The sequence below is a fragment of the Sarcophilus harrisii genome, chromosome 4 (assembly GCF_902635505.1).
Source record: "Sarcophilus harrisii chromosome 4, mSarHar1.11, whole genome shotgun sequence".
Classification (NCBI taxonomy): domain Eukaryota; kingdom Metazoa; phylum Chordata; class Mammalia; order Dasyuromorphia; family Dasyuridae; genus Sarcophilus; species Sarcophilus harrisii.
In genome coordinates, this window is record NC_045429.1 from 408,995,799 (window position 1) to 409,016,130 (window position 20,332).

At 34.7% G+C, this 20,332-nt stretch overlaps 1 protein-coding gene across 7 annotated transcripts in view; it reads left to right on the forward strand.

The window, feature by feature from the left end:
• Positions 1-20,332, forward strand: part of NTNG1 (netrin G1) — a 432,645-nt gene that overhangs the window by 213,918 nt on the left and 198,395 nt on the right. For all 7 annotated transcript variants that reach the window (XM_031967180.1, XM_031967178.1, XM_031967181.1 and 4 more), the window contains exon 3: positions 4,076-4,716. In XM_031967180.1, coding sequence (XP_031823040.1) covers positions 4,076-4,716 — 641 coding nt within the window. The remainder of the gene's footprint in view (positions 1-4,075; positions 4,717-20,332) is intronic.

Sequence of the window (20,332 nt, forward strand, 5' to 3'; positions counted from 1 at the left end):
TAAATTTTTTCCATTCACTATCCTATTTTGCCCAAGAAATTTTGACACAACTATGGGTATATAGGGTATGTAACATAGGTATAGAAACAAACTTTTTCTGATAAGAAATAATATTTTCCTGACCCTACATTGAGTTACATATAGGGTCACAATCTATAGTTTAAGAAGCTTTGATCTGAAGGATCAACCTTACAATGGATAAGGTGATGGGTTTGGTGTAAAAGGACGTAACTGACCTTGGGTAAAACACTTAACTTTTCATGATGTCATTTTCCTCATTTGTAAAATGAAGGTATTAGAAGAAATAATCCCCAAACACCTTTCCAATTCTCAATATATTATCCTGTGTTTATTCTACTGCAAACACTTGGCTTCAGCTAGCTACATCTCCAGATTTTCTTTGAAAAGATGTTTACTTTGTATAAAGCTAGGAGAAACATACTTATTATGCATTTGTCTAAACTCCAAGACAAAAGCTGATACTGTGCAATGCAGATTGGTTTCCAAGTTTAAAAAAAATAGCAACAATCAAGTAATTACTAGAACAACATCTATGACCCAAACAAAAGTAAGACAATACACTTTTACTAGTTGTCATACCCACCTAGTGTTGTATTTTAGGATCCAGTTTTCCAAGGATGTTTGCATTTTACTCTGGAACCAGAGATTTTCATGATCTAAAATATGATAATAAGCAAAATATGAAAATATGCAGTGTCTTATGCAAAATCTTTTGTTTTCTAGTATGGAACTAGTTAGACTATATTCCCATGTATTAATCTAAGAGTTTGGGGTGCCACAAATCAGATTCACTTTGTTACTACCTGTTTTGATGGCCTCTTGCTGCCATCAGAGGTAAAGAAAGAACAATGTCTGTCCAAACACAGACATTAAACTTTCCAGTCAAGGAGGATTCTGGGGATTTCCTAGTTATGCCAGATTCTAAGCCAGAAATAAATGCCAACAAACACTTGTGTATTAATGAAATACTTTTTGTCAAAGACTTCCCATCTTACACAAGTGACCCAAAACAACTGTTGAGTATATGGATTTTATAAATGACATGGAATAGTTTCAGATAAAATAATCTGTATAATTAACTCATATTTTAAAAATGAATATGCATCGAATACATACATACCTTCCTAAAAAATAAAAAAAAATTAGCATGTATTTTAAAGTTACATTTTGTACATTGTACATTTTGTACAATAACTAACCTGTGTTATTAACCACTCCTTCAAGGAATAATGAAATGGAAAAAAGTACTTTCTTGGGAGTTAAATAAGTTCAAAGCCCATTTTCCTTATAGGCCTGTTTCCTCATCTGCAAAACGAAGGGGATAGACTGATTGCCCTTTGATATCCTAATTCTATGAATCCAGTGCCTCTTCCTTCTTCCATCCCAATTCCACAAAAACCCCAAAATATATATCTGATTAGTACTTAGCATCTGTGTTTACAAGGGGGAAAAAGACATCCTTCAGCCCTATTTAATATAAATGTCTAAGAACTCACATGGTAAATCAAATAACTGATCTTCCTGACCTCCAGTTGAAGAAGCTTTTGTCAGAAGGAAGATTAAAGGATATGAAATAATGGCTGGGCAGATGGTTATGTGTTGACAGATTTGGAAGTGACCATATTCTTTTCCAGTAAATTTCAAATGAAGGTGTGATCTGTGTGAATCTGACCTCTCCTTATTAAGCATTTATTTACATAAATTTAGAATTATAAATCTGTCAGATTCTATAATATTTATGGTTTTCCAGAAAAAGCCTCCATGGGTTTGAAAAACCTCATGTTTGGCTTCCTAGGTATGTTTAAGAGACCTTAAATAATAATAAGGTGGGTGATTTATTCCTCTTGGAATGGAATTTTATCCCCTTCTTTTGTTTTATTTTGAAGAGGATACCTATAAATAGTAAAAAAGAAAAGAGAACTGGGAATACCTGAACTGAAATATGAGACAGAGGTGCTGAATCATTCTCATTGCCACCAATTGCTTGAATGTATTCATTCTTAACACTGACATTTTCCCCTCCAAATAGCATGTCCCTTTCTCAACACCACTCTACATCAATAATATTAGACTCTTCTAGACATGTTGCCAGCTTTAGTATTTAGATGTATTTATCTAAGCAGGTAGGAGAAAGTTGCCTCCAGGGAGGCCAGAAAAAAAGGATTTCAGTATTCTTCCATTCCACAGGGGCAAGCTTGTGACGAAGTGCCAATGTCCAAAACGTAAATTAATTATTGGAGCCCCAACTTATCACCCTGCCATGATGATTGAAATGTTTCCATTCCTGTAATGGAGAGGAAACATAATTGTGTTTCTAAGAGAAAAAGAAAGGAACAATAATACAGGATGGGTTTTTCTCTCTATCCATACTTATAATTAATTAGCAGACTGGAGAAGAGGTGGGACATTAGACATGTTAATAGGTAGTAGCTGACTTGAAAATTCGAAATTAAAAATTGACTATTTCCTTCAAAGAAAAAAACCCACCAATTACAAAAAACAAACAAACAAACAAACAAAAAAAAAAAACCAACTAGAAACCACTAAGTTGCTGGCTATTAATTTATTCATGAAAGCTAAGAACAGACATTTGCCATGTTGAGGTTTGCAAGGGTATACAAACCAGAGGTGATATACCTCCTTTTGAACAATCCAAGATGAAGTAGCTTTTATAAGAAGGGAGTATACAAATTAATGCATCAGTAAGTAAAGAATGTAGAATAATTTACTTTTACCTTGCCTAGAAGACAAGCAAGCAGTTAGACATTCTTATCCTTGGTAATATTTTCCTCTCAGAAAATAGCTCTGAACTCCAGCCTACCTCAGTAATCTTTTAGATGGTTGTGACCTAGTCAATGGAAAGAATATTCATTTTGGATCCAAAGTCTGTACCCTTGTCCATTTTTATCTGGATGACCTAAACCCTCTGCAGGGCTCAGTTTACTCATCTATTAACTAAATGACTTCTAAGCTTTCTTTCATTTCTAAGCCAATGATCCCAAAGTCAAAAATGTGGTAGATCCCTCGTAAATGGGAGCAAGTTAAATCTTTTTTTTTGTTTTTTTTCTGGTATACTATGATGCATACCTCCATGAAACCCAAGAGCTTATAATGGATATCATTCCCAGTGATTTATTAGTAAACAAAGTAATGTTTATTTTTCCAATATTATTTTATTTTTTCAAATACATGTAAATATAGTTTTCAACATTAATTTTTGTAAAACTTTGTGTTCCAAATTTTTCTCCCTCCCTTATCTCTCCTTCCCCACGACAGTAAGCAATCTGATATAAGTCAAATGTGTGCATTTCAAAGTAAATATTTTAAAAGAAGACATTATTATCATATAAATGTAAGCCCATTAAGAATGATAAATTTAAGGAACAGAGGTAAGAAACATGAAAACACCATTGAGTCTTGCCTTAAAAGCAGCACACAAGTATTTTGTAGTTTACTAATTCTAATATAGTTATCCCAAAAGTAATCCCCCCCTCTCATTCTCTCTCTCTCTCTCTTTCTCTCTCTCTCTCTCTCTCTCTCTCTCTCTCTCTGTGTGTGTGTGTGTGTGTGTGTGTGTGTGTGTGTATAATATAACTGCCTGTTTATCCATCTATCTCTTTTTCTCTTCCTTCTCTCTAATGAACTGTGCTCTTGAAGAATTTACTTGAGGTAGGAAAAAAATGTTTCTTGCTTTGTGGTAGTATCTTTCTAAAAGGAATCAGAGCTATCCAACCATTAGGCAGTTGTTCAATGTCTTGGTGCTCTTGGAACCAAATTATGAATCAAATACATTTGGGATAAATGAGCTGTTTTCTCCCCCCCTTAAATTCTCCAGAAGGGGGGAAAAGCAAGGAAATTGTGGTCTTGTCCATTTTTTCTTAATAAAGAGGAGGATCTAGTTAGTGCAAATAAAGCACTCAACTGAAAATGTTTTTTTTTCTTCTTTTTTTTTCTTTTTTCATGGTAGTCCAACAGTGCTTATGTCAAAGCCATGTTATGTTGTGCTCCACTCCCTGTGCCCCCCTGGTAAAGCTATTTTGTTCTTCTTTCATAGGGCAACCCCTACATGTGCAATAATGAATGTGATGCAAGTACCCCTGAACTGGCACATCCCCCTGAGCTGATGTTTGATTTTGAAGGAAGACATCCCTCCACATTTTGGCAGTCTGCTACTTGGAAGGAGTACCCCAAGCCTCTCCAGGTTAACATTACTCTGTCTTGGAGCAAAACCATTGAACTCACAGATAACATAGTTATTACCTTTGAATCTGGGCGTCCAGACCAAATGATCTTGGAGAAATCGCTTGATTATGGACGGACATGGCAACCCTACCAGTATTATGCCACAGACTGCTTAGATGCTTTCCACATGGATCCTAAATCCGTGAAGGACTTATCGCAGCACACAATATTAGAAATCATTTGCACAGAAGAGTACTCCACGGGGTACATGACCAATAGCAAAATAATCCACTTTGAAATCAAAGATAGGTTTGCATTTTTTGCCGGACCCCGGCTTCGCAACATGGCTTCCCTGTATGGACAGCTGGATACCACCAAGAAACTCAAAGATTTCTTTACCATCACAGACCTGAGGATAAGACTACTGAGGCCGGCCACTGGGGAAATATTTGTAGATGAGCAACACCTGGCCCGCTACTTTTATGCGATCTCAGACATAAAGGTATATGGAAGGTAAGAGAATAACTGACTTGAATGGGTCTGTCTCTTCCAGATAGGATGGCGGTATACTCATGCCGCAACCAGTGACAGTGATCAATTTCCTCCAAAATGTTTTTCTAGCTGCCTCAAAGTTATTTTCTGAATGCACTTGAGAAACTTCAAATTTAGCAAGATTGTTTTAAACCAAGTCTTTTGATCACTAAGTTTGATAGATTTTTTAGTAGCTTTTAAAACAGGACAAAGAAATACACACATATGGAGAGAATATCTCACAAAAGACAAAGGATCTTCCCATGTCAGGAGATTATTTAGACATTTAAGGCAGTGAAGATGAGGAGATGGGGTCAATTAATCTACAATGCAATAATGCTTAAAATAAAGATCTTGCTAGTGTTTTGGATAGTAGACAGATATTTAGGGTATAAGATCTTCTTTCAAGTCAGGAAATAATGCATAAGAAAACATCATACATCTGTATCATTCCCTACTCATGTTTGTTTGTTTGTTTGTTTTTAATATGTATTGAACAGACATAAAATAAGAATGGTCTTTCCTCACTTTTTATCTTTCATTTAAGATGCTTTTTTTTTTTTAAAAAAAGAATAAGCCATGTAGGAAAAAGTAATGTGTTTATTATGGAAGCAACAGTTATTGTATTTTCTGGTTTAATTGTGTCATTGCCTTGGTCTATTTCCTAAAGTTTTTAACATTTTATTGACTTCATACCCATCTTCTCTTATATAGAAATTCAAGCATACTGAATAGACCAAAGACTGAGTAGACCATGTCTTCTTCCTAGTTCTTTATTTACTTTAATATAAAATTTTAAAAAAATCTTTTGAGAATCAATCAGGTAATTCATCTATAATAAGAACCAAAAATTTTGGTCAAAGAAGCTTAATAACAACAACAACAATAATTTTTAGAGCCATCGCTATCTACCAAATATATTCACTCATTCATTCACTCATTCATTTATTCTTTCATTCTTATCTTTCCATGAGCTAACCAAAAGCAAAAGCATGCAGTATGTGTGGCTAGGGAATTGAAGGGTGAAGTCAAAGAAGTACAAAATAAAAAAAAAGAGTCAGGTTGTGATGGGTGCATACCTGTGACCCATGCTGCCAGGGAGACTGTGAAACTAGTGCATCATTTGAGCTTGGGAATTCTGAGTTATTGTTGGGCTAAGTGGATTGGAATTGAGTTTGACAGTTATAAGGGGAACTCCTAGGAATAGGAAGTCACCAGGCTACTTAAGAAGGAGTGAATCCACCTGGGCCAGAAAGAGATCAGTTCATAGCTATAATAGTAGTGCCAATCAGTAGTGGAATCAGGTTCTTCCTTCAGGCACTGATGTATTTTCAACCTGAGTAAGGAGATATAGGTTCAAATGCAAAAAGAACAAAAAGATAAGAGAAAAAAGATTTTTAAAAAATAAAAAATGTATTACCTTAAATATTAAAATATTAAATCAAGGTGGGCAAACTACAAGCCCCCTGCTGCCTGCTTTTGTACAGACCTCAAACTAAGATTTTTGAGAAATGTTTCAATAAAATTTTTATCATATTTAAATGTATATATATGAAAAATATCCTTAGCTTGCTTGTCTTTAGACAAACAGGCAGAAGACCAGATTTGGCCTTTGAGGTATAGTTTATCGATATCTGTATTAGAAGAAATAAAGGTAGGCACATAAATTGTATTGATATGTATTATATATATAAAGCAATTGAAACAAGGGACATAAAGTACAGTATAGTTAGAGGGACTGGGTTCAAATTGTGCCTCTGATGATTACCACTTGTTATCTTGGGGAAATCATTTGACCTTCCTGGCCCTCAGTTTTCTCATCTATAAAAGGAAGGGTTTGGATTAGATGACCTTTAATGTTCCTTCCAAGTTTAGATCTTTGTGATTACTCAACATCTAGTTGTCTCTCAAGGCAAATCAGAGTAAGGTTGGAAATCCTTGACTAAGGGAAATGAGATTATCATTTTCTTGATTTTGCGACTGAGCATATTAATAATACTGGTATGACATGATACCTAGACTTTTATGGGAATTGCTGATGGAGATGACATTTTTTTGATTTCTGTATCAAGATGAAAGCAAGGTTATGGTGCCTTTCTCTTAAGTGGATATGATGCTGGAAGAAAAATATTGCAATGGGCCTACATTGAGCAGGAAACACTGGCATTGCAGTGAAGATAGTAACCATGGAAAAATAACCAAGAGCTAAGATGGAATTTGGATGACCTAGTATTCCATCATCTGTTTGCTTTGCACAAATGGAACTACTTACTAGGATCCTGAAAATTCATTGATGGAAAAATTCTTCATTCAGATAAATTCTAGGATCAAGTATCCCTTTTTTAAATTTATAGAATAATAGTAATAACGTAAATAAATAATAATTCATTAAACACATACTGCATATATGCTAAGATTTGAGAGTACAAATAAAAGCCAGAAAAAACAGGATAGAAAGCCTGATATGCTATGACCATAGGGTCACAAAGAGTTGGACACAACTGAAAACAGCAAAAACAACAAGCCTCAAAAGCTTACATAGTAATGATGTCCAGATTTCTAGGGTCAGAGTGCACAATCCATTCAAAACTGGATAAGGAATATATTCAGAGTATAGGTGGCAGGATCTGAAAATGATTGAGAAGCACCTTTCACTTCATAAGTAAAGCCTGATGTGGAATTAAACTCCACATGGTTATGACAAAGTTGGAAGGAGGAACTAGCTCAATAGTATTAAGCTAAAATCAAAGCCACCAAACCATATATAAGGATTTTTAGGACAACATATTGACAAAAGACCCAACATATTAACATCATCTATATTTTATTGTATTTTTATTTATGATGTTATATATTACACTTTAATCTAGTTTAGGCTTTGCTTAAGAATGTTGTTGACTACTATGGTCTTGATTGTAAAAGTGGGGAGATGGAATTCAAAACTAGTTGATTGCCCAGACAGTTATGAAGTCAGATTGTCAGTCGTTGATGTCAGTCATTGACTTCAGATTAAAGGTGTATCTCTAGGACAGGAGTTCTTAACATTATTTTGTGTCTTAGATCCCTTTGACAGGCTGTTAAAGCCCATGAACCCCTTCTCAGAATATGTTTAAATGCCTAAAATGATATGTCAGGTACCAAAGGAATAACTTGTATTGAAATAAAATTTTTATATTTAAATCTAGATGGATAGATAGATAAATGATGGAGAAGAGAGAGAGAGAGAGAGAGAGAGAGAGAGAGAGAGAGAGAGAGATTTCAAGCTCATGATCTCCAGCTTAAGCTTATGACTTCCTCCTTTAAAAGCTATGAATTATTATTTTGCCAACCATGCTCTCAAATCTAAACCCGTTTTCACCTTGACTCTATATGTAATTTGTAGGAGAATGTGTCTAAAAGGAGAGAGTGACCTTTTGTACTAACCATTCTTACTATACCATCTTAATATAAATACCCAATTCTAAAAACTAATTGTCTGGCTAATTGACATCAACTGATAATCAATGGAGGAAGTGTACCAGTGGGAAGTCTCATGAACTACCATACTAGAAAACCACCCATATATATCTTTGGGTTATTCCCAGAACCCAGAAGGGGAGATGGAGTAACTAATCTCTGGGGACTCAACTTCCCATTATGCATAATTTGTGTTAGTAGTTCCAGAGCATATATTTCATATATGTTTAGTATTTACTAATTTGTCTATGTTTTATTTGTTTGTTTGTTTTTTCCTTAATTAGAATGTTAAGTCCTTGAGGACAAGGCCAGGTTCATTTCTGTTTTGTATACTCAGCACATAGCATACTTGTTCAGTCATTTCCATTGTATCCAACTCTTCCTGACCCTATTTTGGGTTTTCTTGACCAAGATACTAGAGTAGTTTGTCATTTCCTTTTCCAGGTCATTTTACAGATAAGAAACCTGAGGCAAATAGGATTACCCAGTTAGTAAGTATTGATTGAGTCCAGATTTGAACTCAAGAAGATGTATCTAGCCTAACACTATATTAACTACTTGCCGAAATAAAAATTCCACCAGGGAATTCCAATTCAGATGTCTGGATTTGAAGTGTAGTACACTACACTATACCATGGGACTTTGCATAGTGTACTACTAATGTTTAATTAAAAATATATTGATTTGGATAAACCATTTTATCAAGACAAGCATAATATAGTGTAGTGTATGGAAGAGTAGATGTGTAACTAGAGGCAAGACATTTAATCTAGGAGTTTCACACCAAGAATTCACCACAAGAATGGAATCCTAAGTTAGGAACAAAAGCAATAACTACAGAAATTCATCAGGTTTCAGGCTCCTAGAATTCAACCATTCCAACAATTCTCATTTGTTTTCTTTTAAAAGAATAATCCTGTGGAACTTTTTAAGTGAATAACTCAAATATATAGTATGTTTATAATTTTGTTTTTGTGTTTTTAATGAATTTATAATTTGGCAAACTAGTCATTCAAAATACAATTTCAATAATTTTTTTATGTGACTTCCTTGCTCTTTATTCTTCACTAGTCAACTGAAAGACAGGTAGTCTGTAGATGAAATTCTGGTAAAACATCTATAAGATTACACCCAGTTACTTCCAAAATGTATTAAAACTTTAACTAGAAAATACAAGAATAGAGATTATATAGGTTAACTCTTTGGTTTTTTAGATGAGGAAACTGAGACCCAAAGAGGTTAGTCAAGTCAAAGCAACATGTCTTTCTTAAGTGCTTATTTTGCGCTTAGGGACTATGTTAAGCACTGGAAATGTAATATAAGCAAAAAGAAACAAGAGTTCCTGCCTTCAAAGAGCTTACCATCTAATGAAGAAAGACAACACATAAAAGGGAATTGAAGAAGGGAAGAAAGGTATAACTAAGTCTGGAGAGTCAAAAACAAAACGAAGAGAAAAAAATCAAATTTGGTTAAGAAGGATACATATCCTAAGCCATTCCACAAAATGGAGGCAGATTCTGGGATTCCCCGCCCATGTAAAAAAAGAGGTCACAAGAGTACTAGAATAATCCAGGAGGAGATGATCACATGTATTGGGGGAATTTCCAGAGTGAGAAGGAAGCTGAAGTGGTGGTAAAGTCTGAAGAGTAAGAAGCTTACTTGAGAGAAGAATACAGAATAGTTTCCCTGAGAGTTCTTCCAGAAAATGGAGGTTCTGGGAAGAACTAATTTACTAACTTCAATTGAAGAAGTTTTTATTCTTCTGGGATTTGATGTATAGATGTATATATATATATATATATATATATATATATATATATGTACTCAAATATAATATAGTTTGGTATGGTGGGACAAAGGAAAGGAGACAGGTAACATTCTAGGAAAATTAGAAAGAGGGAATCATTTTATCTGGAGATGTCCGGCAAGATTTCATAGAAGAGCAGCAATCTGAGGTGATCTTTAAAAGGAAGAGATTGTTTTTGAGACTTATTAAAAAAGAGTACATTCCAAGCATGGGGGATCTCTCTGTAAGTGATCAAAAAAGGAGATGGGATATTTAGTTTTAGGACAAACTAGTGTTTCAGTTTGATTGCTAAATAGAGTGAAATGAAATAATGTGAAGTAAGGATTAAAAAGTAGATTAGATCATGCCAGATTATACTCGAGAGATTGAAGGGTTGATATTGTTCATAAACCTGGAGCTTGTAAATCCTAGTTTATATCTAGAACTTTTGCTCTGCTCTTTCTCCAAAGCCCCTTTTATGCGTGACTGCCTCATATCACTCAATGCTTCAGGTCATCCTCAGGCATGCTCCTTATTCCCCTATCACATTCTCAACATCTCCCACAGCTGCCTTATCACTGGGTGTTTGGAACATTCAGGGAATGCTAGCACCTCTGTGTAAGGGCTTGCCCAGCCCTTTCCAGGACTGTTATCTACCTTTGTTGTACACCTTCATCCAACTCTCACCTAAGGCTCTTTGAGAGCAGCACACAGTCTCCAACCCATCAGTGAGTCAGGGGGTTATCTACCCTAAACATATGGAGCCTTTTCACATGTGGAATGGGCAGATGAGAAAAATTTGCTTAATGGCCATGAAAGCCGCTGAAGCAATCATTGTGGAGTGCTTAGAACTTGGTCAGGCATCAAAGGTACCAAGGTCATCCACTGTATCCTGGGCCATCACTGGTTAGCTTGATTTGTGTCCTGTCACTGGACTTTTATGACTCAGAGAGGCTGATGACTTTATGCAAGCCGGTGTCACTTAAATCCAATTCATGTGCAAATCAAAACACAACCCATGATATCATTGGTTCTCTTTGAAAAGGAAAAATGAACAACAACTACTGGGACCAGTGATTATGTCATGGATGCTTTAAACCCTTAATTTCTGGAACCTTCACTTCTGGTCTGGTTCTCCTATTTCAGGTCAGTCCTGTCTATACTTTATTTCACTGTCTGCTGCCCCAAATACCTTCTTGCCACATTAAATCCTGCTTCCCACACCCACCCCATTAGCCAGGTTCAAATCATTCTTATCATCATTCTTATATGGGGTCTATTAATCTATTCACTTTAGAGGAACTTTATGGAAAAAGGGATCTGTCCCTGCCTACAATTTCATGATGTGTTGTTGAGGGCAGATACTTGTTGCTTTTGTATTTATATCCCTAAGCATTAGCCCAATGTATAGAATATAGTAAGCATTTAATAAATGGTTTTTAATCTAAGAATAATTTATTTGTTCATTCCTGCTTGTTCATTCCTTCATTTCCTTTGCATATGCAGAAGTATCCTTTTCTGTTTTATGTTTGCTGGGATAGAAAGGCAGAAAGAATGATAATTTCATTCTCTTCCTTTTCCCTTCTTCTCCTCCTCCTCTTCCTCATGCTCCTTTCCTTTCTCCCTTTTGCTTTTCTCTTCCTCCTCCATCTCCACTTCCTTTCACTTTTCTTTGTCATTCTCTCCTTCTTCTCTTCCTCCTTTTTTTATTTTTTTATTTTTTATATTTATATATATTATATTTATTATATTATTTATATTTTATATTTATGTTTTTATTCTCTTCCTTTCTTCCTTCTCATCTTTTTCTTTCTCCTCTTCCTTTTTTTCTTCTTTCCCTTTTTTCCTCATGCTTCTTATCATCATTGTCATCATCTATCTCCTCCTCCTCACTTTCCTCCATTTTTTCTTCTTCTTTTGATTCTTGTTAAATTTATAAATATGTATACAGAATATGAATGGATTACTAATGGTTTTTATCAATAACTAATTGCTGAACTTAAGATATCATTTTAGAAATTGTCATTCAGTCAACACCCTGGTATAACGCCCAATATTTTTAGTTTAAATATTTTGGATACTTTAAGATTAGCAAAATACTTTAGACATATTATTTCAGGTAGCATTATTATTACCATTTTACATATGAAGAAACTGAGGTTTGGGGTGTCTACATAATCTCTTCAAAGGTTGCAAGTAAACATCAAAATGAACTCTAGTAATTCTGGCCATAAGGAAAGCCCACTATCCATTTTGTCTCATTACTTGCAAAAAATCTGTATGTATTTTGGGGTTGATTCATGAGCAAATATTGAATCACATAAAGATAAAATGTTTGATGGAAGTCTGTTGTGGAGAGGTCACCTTGTCTCTTGCTAAATGTGTTTAAAACGCTTGATAAATGCTAAATGGGAGGGAGGCAGCATGTTACAGTGAAGAGTCATCAGACCTGATTTCATCTCTTAGATCTATTTATTTTCACCCATGTGACCCTCTTGAATTTGGCCTCTAAAGTCTTTGGCCTCAAGCTAGAAAATGAAAATATGGGACTAGATGATGTCTCATGTCCTTTCCAGACCTAAATGAAGAATGCCATCATGCAGATACAACAGTGTGTCTCACTTTTCTTATTATATCCAGATATTACTGTTGAAGTTAGAAGATTTTGTGAAATTAATTCACCGTATGACTGATCTAAGATTCACCCAAGACCTATTTTCCTAGTGGCAAGAGCTAAAATTTCCCATGAACATTTTCATTCTTCAGCTGGCAGCTATTGATGCAATCACTGTTTTTACTTCTCTTTGTGTATTTATTAAGATAATGTGAGGACAGGGGAGGAAACACAGCTGGCAGTGACTTCAGCATTTCTACCGTACTCCCATTATTTGACAAACCTAATAATCCTCATGAACTCCTGACTTATGGCTGTCCTGCTCTACTAAATCAGGGTGATTTTCTCTGGTGAATAATAAAGGATTGCAACGTGCCAGTACCTTAATTACAGAGAGCCTCTCTTAGTCTTGATCTCATTTTAATTTACAGGGTAATACTACAAAAATATCACTAATGGAAGGTACATTAAAGGGCATCAAGTAGCATTAACTGTATTAAATTATGGTACTTGTGTTAATTAACTGCAGAAGCAAGATGGTCCTAATGGCTAAAAAGGTCGACTAATGCATAAATAAAACCCATAGAGAAGAGAAGGAAGAAAGATAAGCAAGGTACATATTTGTGGGGGCATTATTTTTGGAGGGGAAGAATATGTTGAATATGAAAGGTGTGATGCATTAAAAATAGGTATTTTCTTGATGTTTGTAATTTATTTCATTCTCTTTCAAAACTTTCAATGGAAAAGTTTGGACCAAAAATTATTTAGAACTATATAATTGAAAGAAATAATTCTCAGATTTATTATTTTGTTTAAGTGAAAGTTTCCATAGAGGCACTGTTATTCAAACCATCTGAACATAACTCTTATAATAGTTAAATCTGAAAGGTGAAAGTGACAAATTGTCCGTATTTGCTTAATTTGGCAGATATCCCTGTCCCTTATTAACATTGCATCATTGTTCTAATTTGTTTTGCTTTATTTGTTTTAATTTGTGTTCAGCATGGGTTTAGAGGGATTGATTTAGAGGAAAGTTATTATGTTTGACCAAGGAGTTAAGAAAAAGCATATTGTTTTTTTCTTAATAAATAGGAAAGCTCATGCTTGCAACAACAGCTGTTTACCATTGCTTACCTTTTTGCAATCACTGTCTTAATTTAATTATTATGAATTATTTTAAATGCCTTACCTTTTAGCTTATTATCCATAAAATATTTATTTCAACATGATCCAAAGTACTTTCCTTCTTAAACCAACTCTTCCCTTATCCACTTAGGAACATGTGCTGCCCTATTTGGACTTCGGTACATATGGGAAGATCATCCATAAGCAGTCACTCTTCTTGTATACTAGAAACTGAATCTCACTTACACTTGGGGGAAACTTAAATTCAATACTATAAACCTTAACTAATTTGGATTCTTCCATGATTTAATTCATAATGTTTGAAATAAACTAAGTTAAAATTCTATTCAATTTTTAAAAATTTATTAAATATCATAACACAAAAGAGGAAATTGTCACTATCCTCTAAGATCCTTTTGGCATTGATATTTTTTGGGCTTAGTTGCTGATCAGAAGTGAAGAAGTTATGTGTTTCACATTAATCCTTGTACCTATCTACCTGAACTGTGAAACTCAAGCTGTACCTTATCTGTAAAAGAAGAGAAGCTGGACTGAATGATTTTGTAGTTTGTCAAAACTCTTAAAACTCTGTCTAACTCCAAATTGTTGGACACATGAAAACCCAAATATCAACCTTTTGCTGATAGGTTGCCCCATGATAGCATTAATGTCTAAAAAGTAATTCCTAATGATAGGGATCTTGATCGATTAAAAAAATGAAATCTTAATCATATGAAAGGATCTCAGAAATCATCTTACTGAATCTCCTTTCTAATATGTATACCTCCCAGCATAAACAACATCTCCTACAGACCCACCTTCTGTTTGAATAGTACTAACAATGGATTATAGTATCACTGATTCAGAGTTAGAAGCAACCTTTAAGTTCTCAGTTATACATAAGGAAATACATTCCATTTTTTTGATAGAATGCTTAATTAGAAAGTATTGTTTTCTTTAGCATCCAATAAGAAAATACTTGATAAGAAAGCATTTACTATGAACCAATCAATTGGATAAGCAATAGAGATAAAAGACCAAAAAATAAAAAATAAAAAAAGAAAGCCCTTCTCCACTACTCTTGTCTACTATTTTCTAAAAGGGAAACAACATGTAAATATCTATTTTATTCTTTATGTGTATTTATATATAATACATACATATGTATATATATTTATACATGAGTATATATATATATATATTCATATATGTACAAGTTTGTATACTTGAAGAGAGACAGAAAGACAGACAGGCAGACAGACAGAGAGAGAGAAAGAAAGAGAAAGAGAGAGAGATGCAAAGGGTTGTTTCATTTATTCAATTAGTGCTCACACTAATGATGGCACAATGTTGGTGCTTTATAAATGCTTATCATTAATTTGTTGGTGTGGAAACCTCTTGGAAAGTCAAGCTGGAACCAAATTTGAATAGGAATAATCATCCCACTTTACAGGGTTTTAAGGATCAAATGGGGTAACATACTGGAAACACACAAAAGTTTCAAGATTAACGTACAATATAAATACTAGCTCCTTTTCCCATTCCTCCTCCTTCTCTTCCTGTTCTTCCTGTTCTTTCTCTTTTTCTCCCTTATTTCTCATTTTTCTCTTCCCCCTTCTTCATCCATAGAATTCTGAGCTTGGAGTCAGGAAGATGAGCTCAAATATCGCCTCAGACACTTCTTAGATGTGTGAAAGTGGGCTTCACCTGTCTTTGCCTCAGTTTCCTTAGCTGAAACATGGAGAAAACATTGACTTCACAGGGCTCTTGTGAGGATGAAATGAGATCATATTTGTAAAGCACTTATCATGGTGCCTGACAGAGCAGGTGCTATATAAATGCTTCTCCCTTCTCTTCCCCCTGTTCCTGGCACCCAAAGCCCCACTCACATTTTTGGCCCTCACCTGGTGCTGCTATCTTTGGTTTTACTTATAGTTTTCCTTGGGAACTTTCGCCTCCCCATGTCCTGCTTATGGAAGCTCAGCCCACATTCAGACTGTCTGTGTATTTAAAGTACAAGCCTCCCATCTCTTAGCAGCCCCTCCAAGTTTATGGCTATTTCTCCCCTGACCTCAGCAACTCTCTTTTCAGCACTCAGTCCTTGAAATCTAGTACAGGGCAAGGCTAAGTGTCTCCTGTGTTTTCTCATTTCCGCCCTTAAAATCCCCAGTTCCTGCAATTACTTTATAGTTTGAAAGAACTGATGCGACTGATTTGTCTTCCCATGGGAAGGATGATGTCCAGCAAATAAGACTGCATAAATATAGACTTTAGTAACTGTGATTAAAAATAAACCTAAATGTTATTACTTAACTCTGGTTGAAATCCTTAGAATAAAGATTTATGATGCACACAAGCTTTAAGTGGACAACTGAGGGCTATTCTGTTTGGTAGCATATTTTTTTTTAAATCCTTTAGGATTCCTTGATTTATAAAGAGAATATAAGTACTAGCAACTAATTTACCTCTGAGGTTTGTGCCAGTGTATGGTGTGAATGTACTTAATAATTCCTGAAATTAAATTATAAACTTCATTAGAGTATCCCCCAAAAAGTACGTAGGAGCTTGTCAGTTTATCCTTAATTCTCCTGGGTTAACACCATGTATGTATATATTTATTTATTTTAAGCAAGTGGGTCTTTTTTAAGGCTTATTTTTAAGAATACAAAAGGATTTTTAGTCAAATTATCATACAAGGAATAATGAAATGAATGAAATGATTTTTAACCTCTCTTAATGTAACATTTTATAGAAATGGTTGCATCTGGGTTCCTAAACAATAAAAAACAATGTCTTAACTCTCATCAGCTCAACAGCTCTCATTCACTTATCAAATTTTGGGTTTAACAAAGGGACTATTTCCTACAGTTTTTACACATGGGACCATTTGGGAGTGTATCCATTTTATTGACATTGTATTTGACCAATGATATGATCATTTGTATCTCTAGATTAAAAGATTCTGCGTGCCAATAAATGTCAATTTAAAAAGTATTTTTAGTTAATCAATAAATCATTAAGTATTTATTGTTGTTGTTCTGTTTTCTCAGTTGTGTCCTACTCTCAATGACCTTAGTTTGGAGTTTTCTTGGCATAGATACTATCATAGTTTGCCATTTTTTTTCTCTAGCTTTAAAAGAAAGATTTTCTCCCGCATTTTACAGATGAGGAAACTGAGGCATAAAGGGTTAAGTGACTTGCCCATGGTCATACAGCTAGTAAGTGTCTGAGGCCAAATTTGAATTCAGGAAGATTAGTCTTCCTGACTCTATGTGTGTCTCTCTATCCACTGAGCCATCTAGCCCTCCACCATAAGCATTTATTAGGGACCTACTAAATGCCAAACTACTAAGAACCTACAGTACTGGTATCACAAGCAAAAAAAATAAATAAAATAAATAAAATTTGTCCTCACAGGTCTGCCATTCTTTAAGGAGAGTAAATGGTTGCATATATACATGCATTCCAAAAAAATACAAGATATTTTGCTGAGAGGACATTTGTAGATAGGAAGATCATATTAATTGATTGTTAAAGTTAGTTGCTAGAGATAGTTGTTTAGTTGCTAGAGTTACAAAACCAAAAAATTAAATAACATTTCCCCTCAGATTTATGTTTTTATTCTATAGGGCAAGTTATATATAATCTACACAATGGAAACTTCAAAAATTCTTATTTCCATCATTAGATTTGAAGGCAGGGACCAACAGATTTATTAAAAACAATAACAAATAAAAATAAAAAACATTGATTAACTGCCATCAGTCCAAGAGCCTTCCTACACTTATCAAATCTTGGATTTAACAAAGAGGTTATTTCCTAGGGTTTCTACAAACATGGGGATCCATTTGGGAATATGTCCATTTTATTGGCAGTTGTATCTGATCAATGACATGATCATTTGTATCCTCTAGATTAAGAAATTCCATGTGGATACCACATACCAAATCACAATTTAATTGTCTGTTTTAGGATAGGGAATGCATTAATTCCAAGGAGATTACCTTAAAAAAAAACCAAACAATTCATATTAATGAAATCAATAGTAACTGCCTTCTTTGGAGGGCAGTTAAATGAGTTTTGAAAAATCAGACAATGATAGAGGGATGAGAAAATTGTAGTGTCTTTGACACTACACTTTTCTCTGGCAAAATATTAGTAAATGCATCTTATTTAATTCAGTGTTAGCATCATCTTTCACTGTGGGTACAAAGTATGGCAGAATTGAAAGATTATCTTAGGGAAAGGGTAGCCTTGAAAGAGATCTTTTTCCTTGATTTTTCATCCCTTCCTCATGAACCTTGGGAAATGTTGTGTATCTTTCTTTAAGAATTATAGGAAATTGTGTTGAAATAGATTATTTTTCTTTTTATTTTCTTTTTAAGCAGGAAAAATTGTAGTGGAACCGTCAGCAAAGATGAGAAAAATGAAATGCCAAGAGGTACAATCTGCTGCAGTTTGGAGATAAATAGAAATGCTAAAGGATTTTTATTCCTTCCATACAGAAGGTTCTCAAATTCTAATTACAGCAATAGTATCATATAATAAAAGAAAAGAAATATTGACTAATGGGCAACTAGGTGATGCAGTGGAAAGAGTGTCACACTCGGAGCCAATAAAACTAACCTTTCTGAGTTCAGATCTGGCTTCAGATATCAGTGTGATCCTGAACAAGTCACTTAAGCCCATTTGACTCAGTTTCTCTTATGTCAAATGAGCTGGAGAAGGAAATGGCAAATCCCACTAGTACCTTTGCCAAGAAAACTCTGAATGGGGTCAGAAAAAGACAGACACTACTGAAATGATTGAGGTCAGAGAGACAGACCTACTGAAATGACTGAATACTAAAGACTTACTCATATTTTATTTATCTGTGTTTTTCATCTTGTACAGAATCACTGATACTTGTGGAATCTATTCTATGTCTCCTAAGTAACTTGTGTTCTACTCATTAGTGACAAATTAGTAGTCTTCAGCCCAATATCACCCTATGTCAAAGGCCTCTTGGAGTCCCCATATTTTGGATCCCCTGACTTTCTAAACATTCTTTGCATCAGTATTCCTTGCTAGGATTTGCAACTGTTTTGTTTTGTTTTGGCTAGCTATAGGAGACATGCCTTCCTGTTATACTGGAAAGAACAAGATAGCCAGGGAAGATTGCTGTTCCCAAGACAGCCCTTAGCTTCATGGATTGGTCAATTTGGTATTATTAGAATGCATATTGTCAATTAGATTATAAAATACTCCTGAGGTCCAGAATGGAGAGAATTGAGTATTTATGGGAGTCAGACATATAGCACTGTCACTCCTGAGCTATGATAGTGGCTTTATGTAGCAGCTGAGCTAAATACTAGTAAACTACGGAAGTTTAATTAATAGTTTAGCTGGAATATATAGTCTCTGAAAGGGGAATATCAGCCTGGAAAAGCAGGTAAAAATCAGGTTGTGGATTTTTCAGGTCCTGAAAAATCAACTTATAGATTTCCATATTTCTCCCCAAAATCACTATCTGTTTGGGCATATGTTTGCGTGTGTGTGTGTGTGTGTGTGTGTGTATGAATACTTTAAGGTTTTAAATATTGGACAGCTCAGTAGTACAGTGGATAGAGCACTGAGCTTGGAATCAAGAAAATTCATCTTCATGAATTCAGATATGGTCTTAGACATTTATTTTCTGTGTAACCTTGGGCAAGTCACTTAGCCCTGTTGACCTCAGTTTACTTATCTATAAAATCAAATGGAGAAAGAAATAATAGGAAACTACTCTAGAATTTCTACCATGAAAATCCTGACTGAACAACCACAATAAAAATTTCAAAGAATTTTGTACATACACTTCATTTAATTTTTACTACCCTGTGAAGTAGGTATTATCTCCATTTTACAGATAACAAAACTGAAGCTGAGAGAGAAGATGTGATTGAGAGCCACTGAAAGTCTGTGAATGAAAAATTGATACAATCAGGCCTATGCTTCAGTGACACTATTTTGGCATCTGGGTTAAGGATGGATTGGAAAAGGCAAAATCAGATAAACCAATCAGCAGATTATTTCAATATTCCAGGAAAAAAGAATTAATTGGATATGGAGTTAGATGCTGGGGATATATGTACAAAGCAAGACAGTGGCTTTTCTCAGAGAGCTTACATTCTACTGGATCCCAGGATAAAGAATTCAATTTAATATTACAGGGTAACAAGGGAAAACCACTAAAGTTCTTGAAAAATGATATGCATGCTAAAGGTTCAAAGACCTATGTTTAACTGATAATTATTCTATCAACTTTGAATAGGAGAGTTGGAAAGAAGAATAATAAGAGGAAGAGGGACAGGGAGAGGGAAAGGGAGAGACAGAGACAGAGAGAAGACAGAGAGACAGAGAGGCAGAAAGAGACAGAGTGTCAGAGAGAGAGCACCTTAAAGACTATTACAGAGATTTAAGTGATAAGGTGATGAGTATCTGCATTAAAATAACATTTATAGGAAGGGGAGATGATTCTTAGATTTTGGGAATAAACCATCAGAAAACATGATAATATTTGAATTGTAGACTAACAGGACAGGTATAGATAGGGAATTTTCTTCTAAAGTGAACATTTATGGAAAACAGTCTTAGAG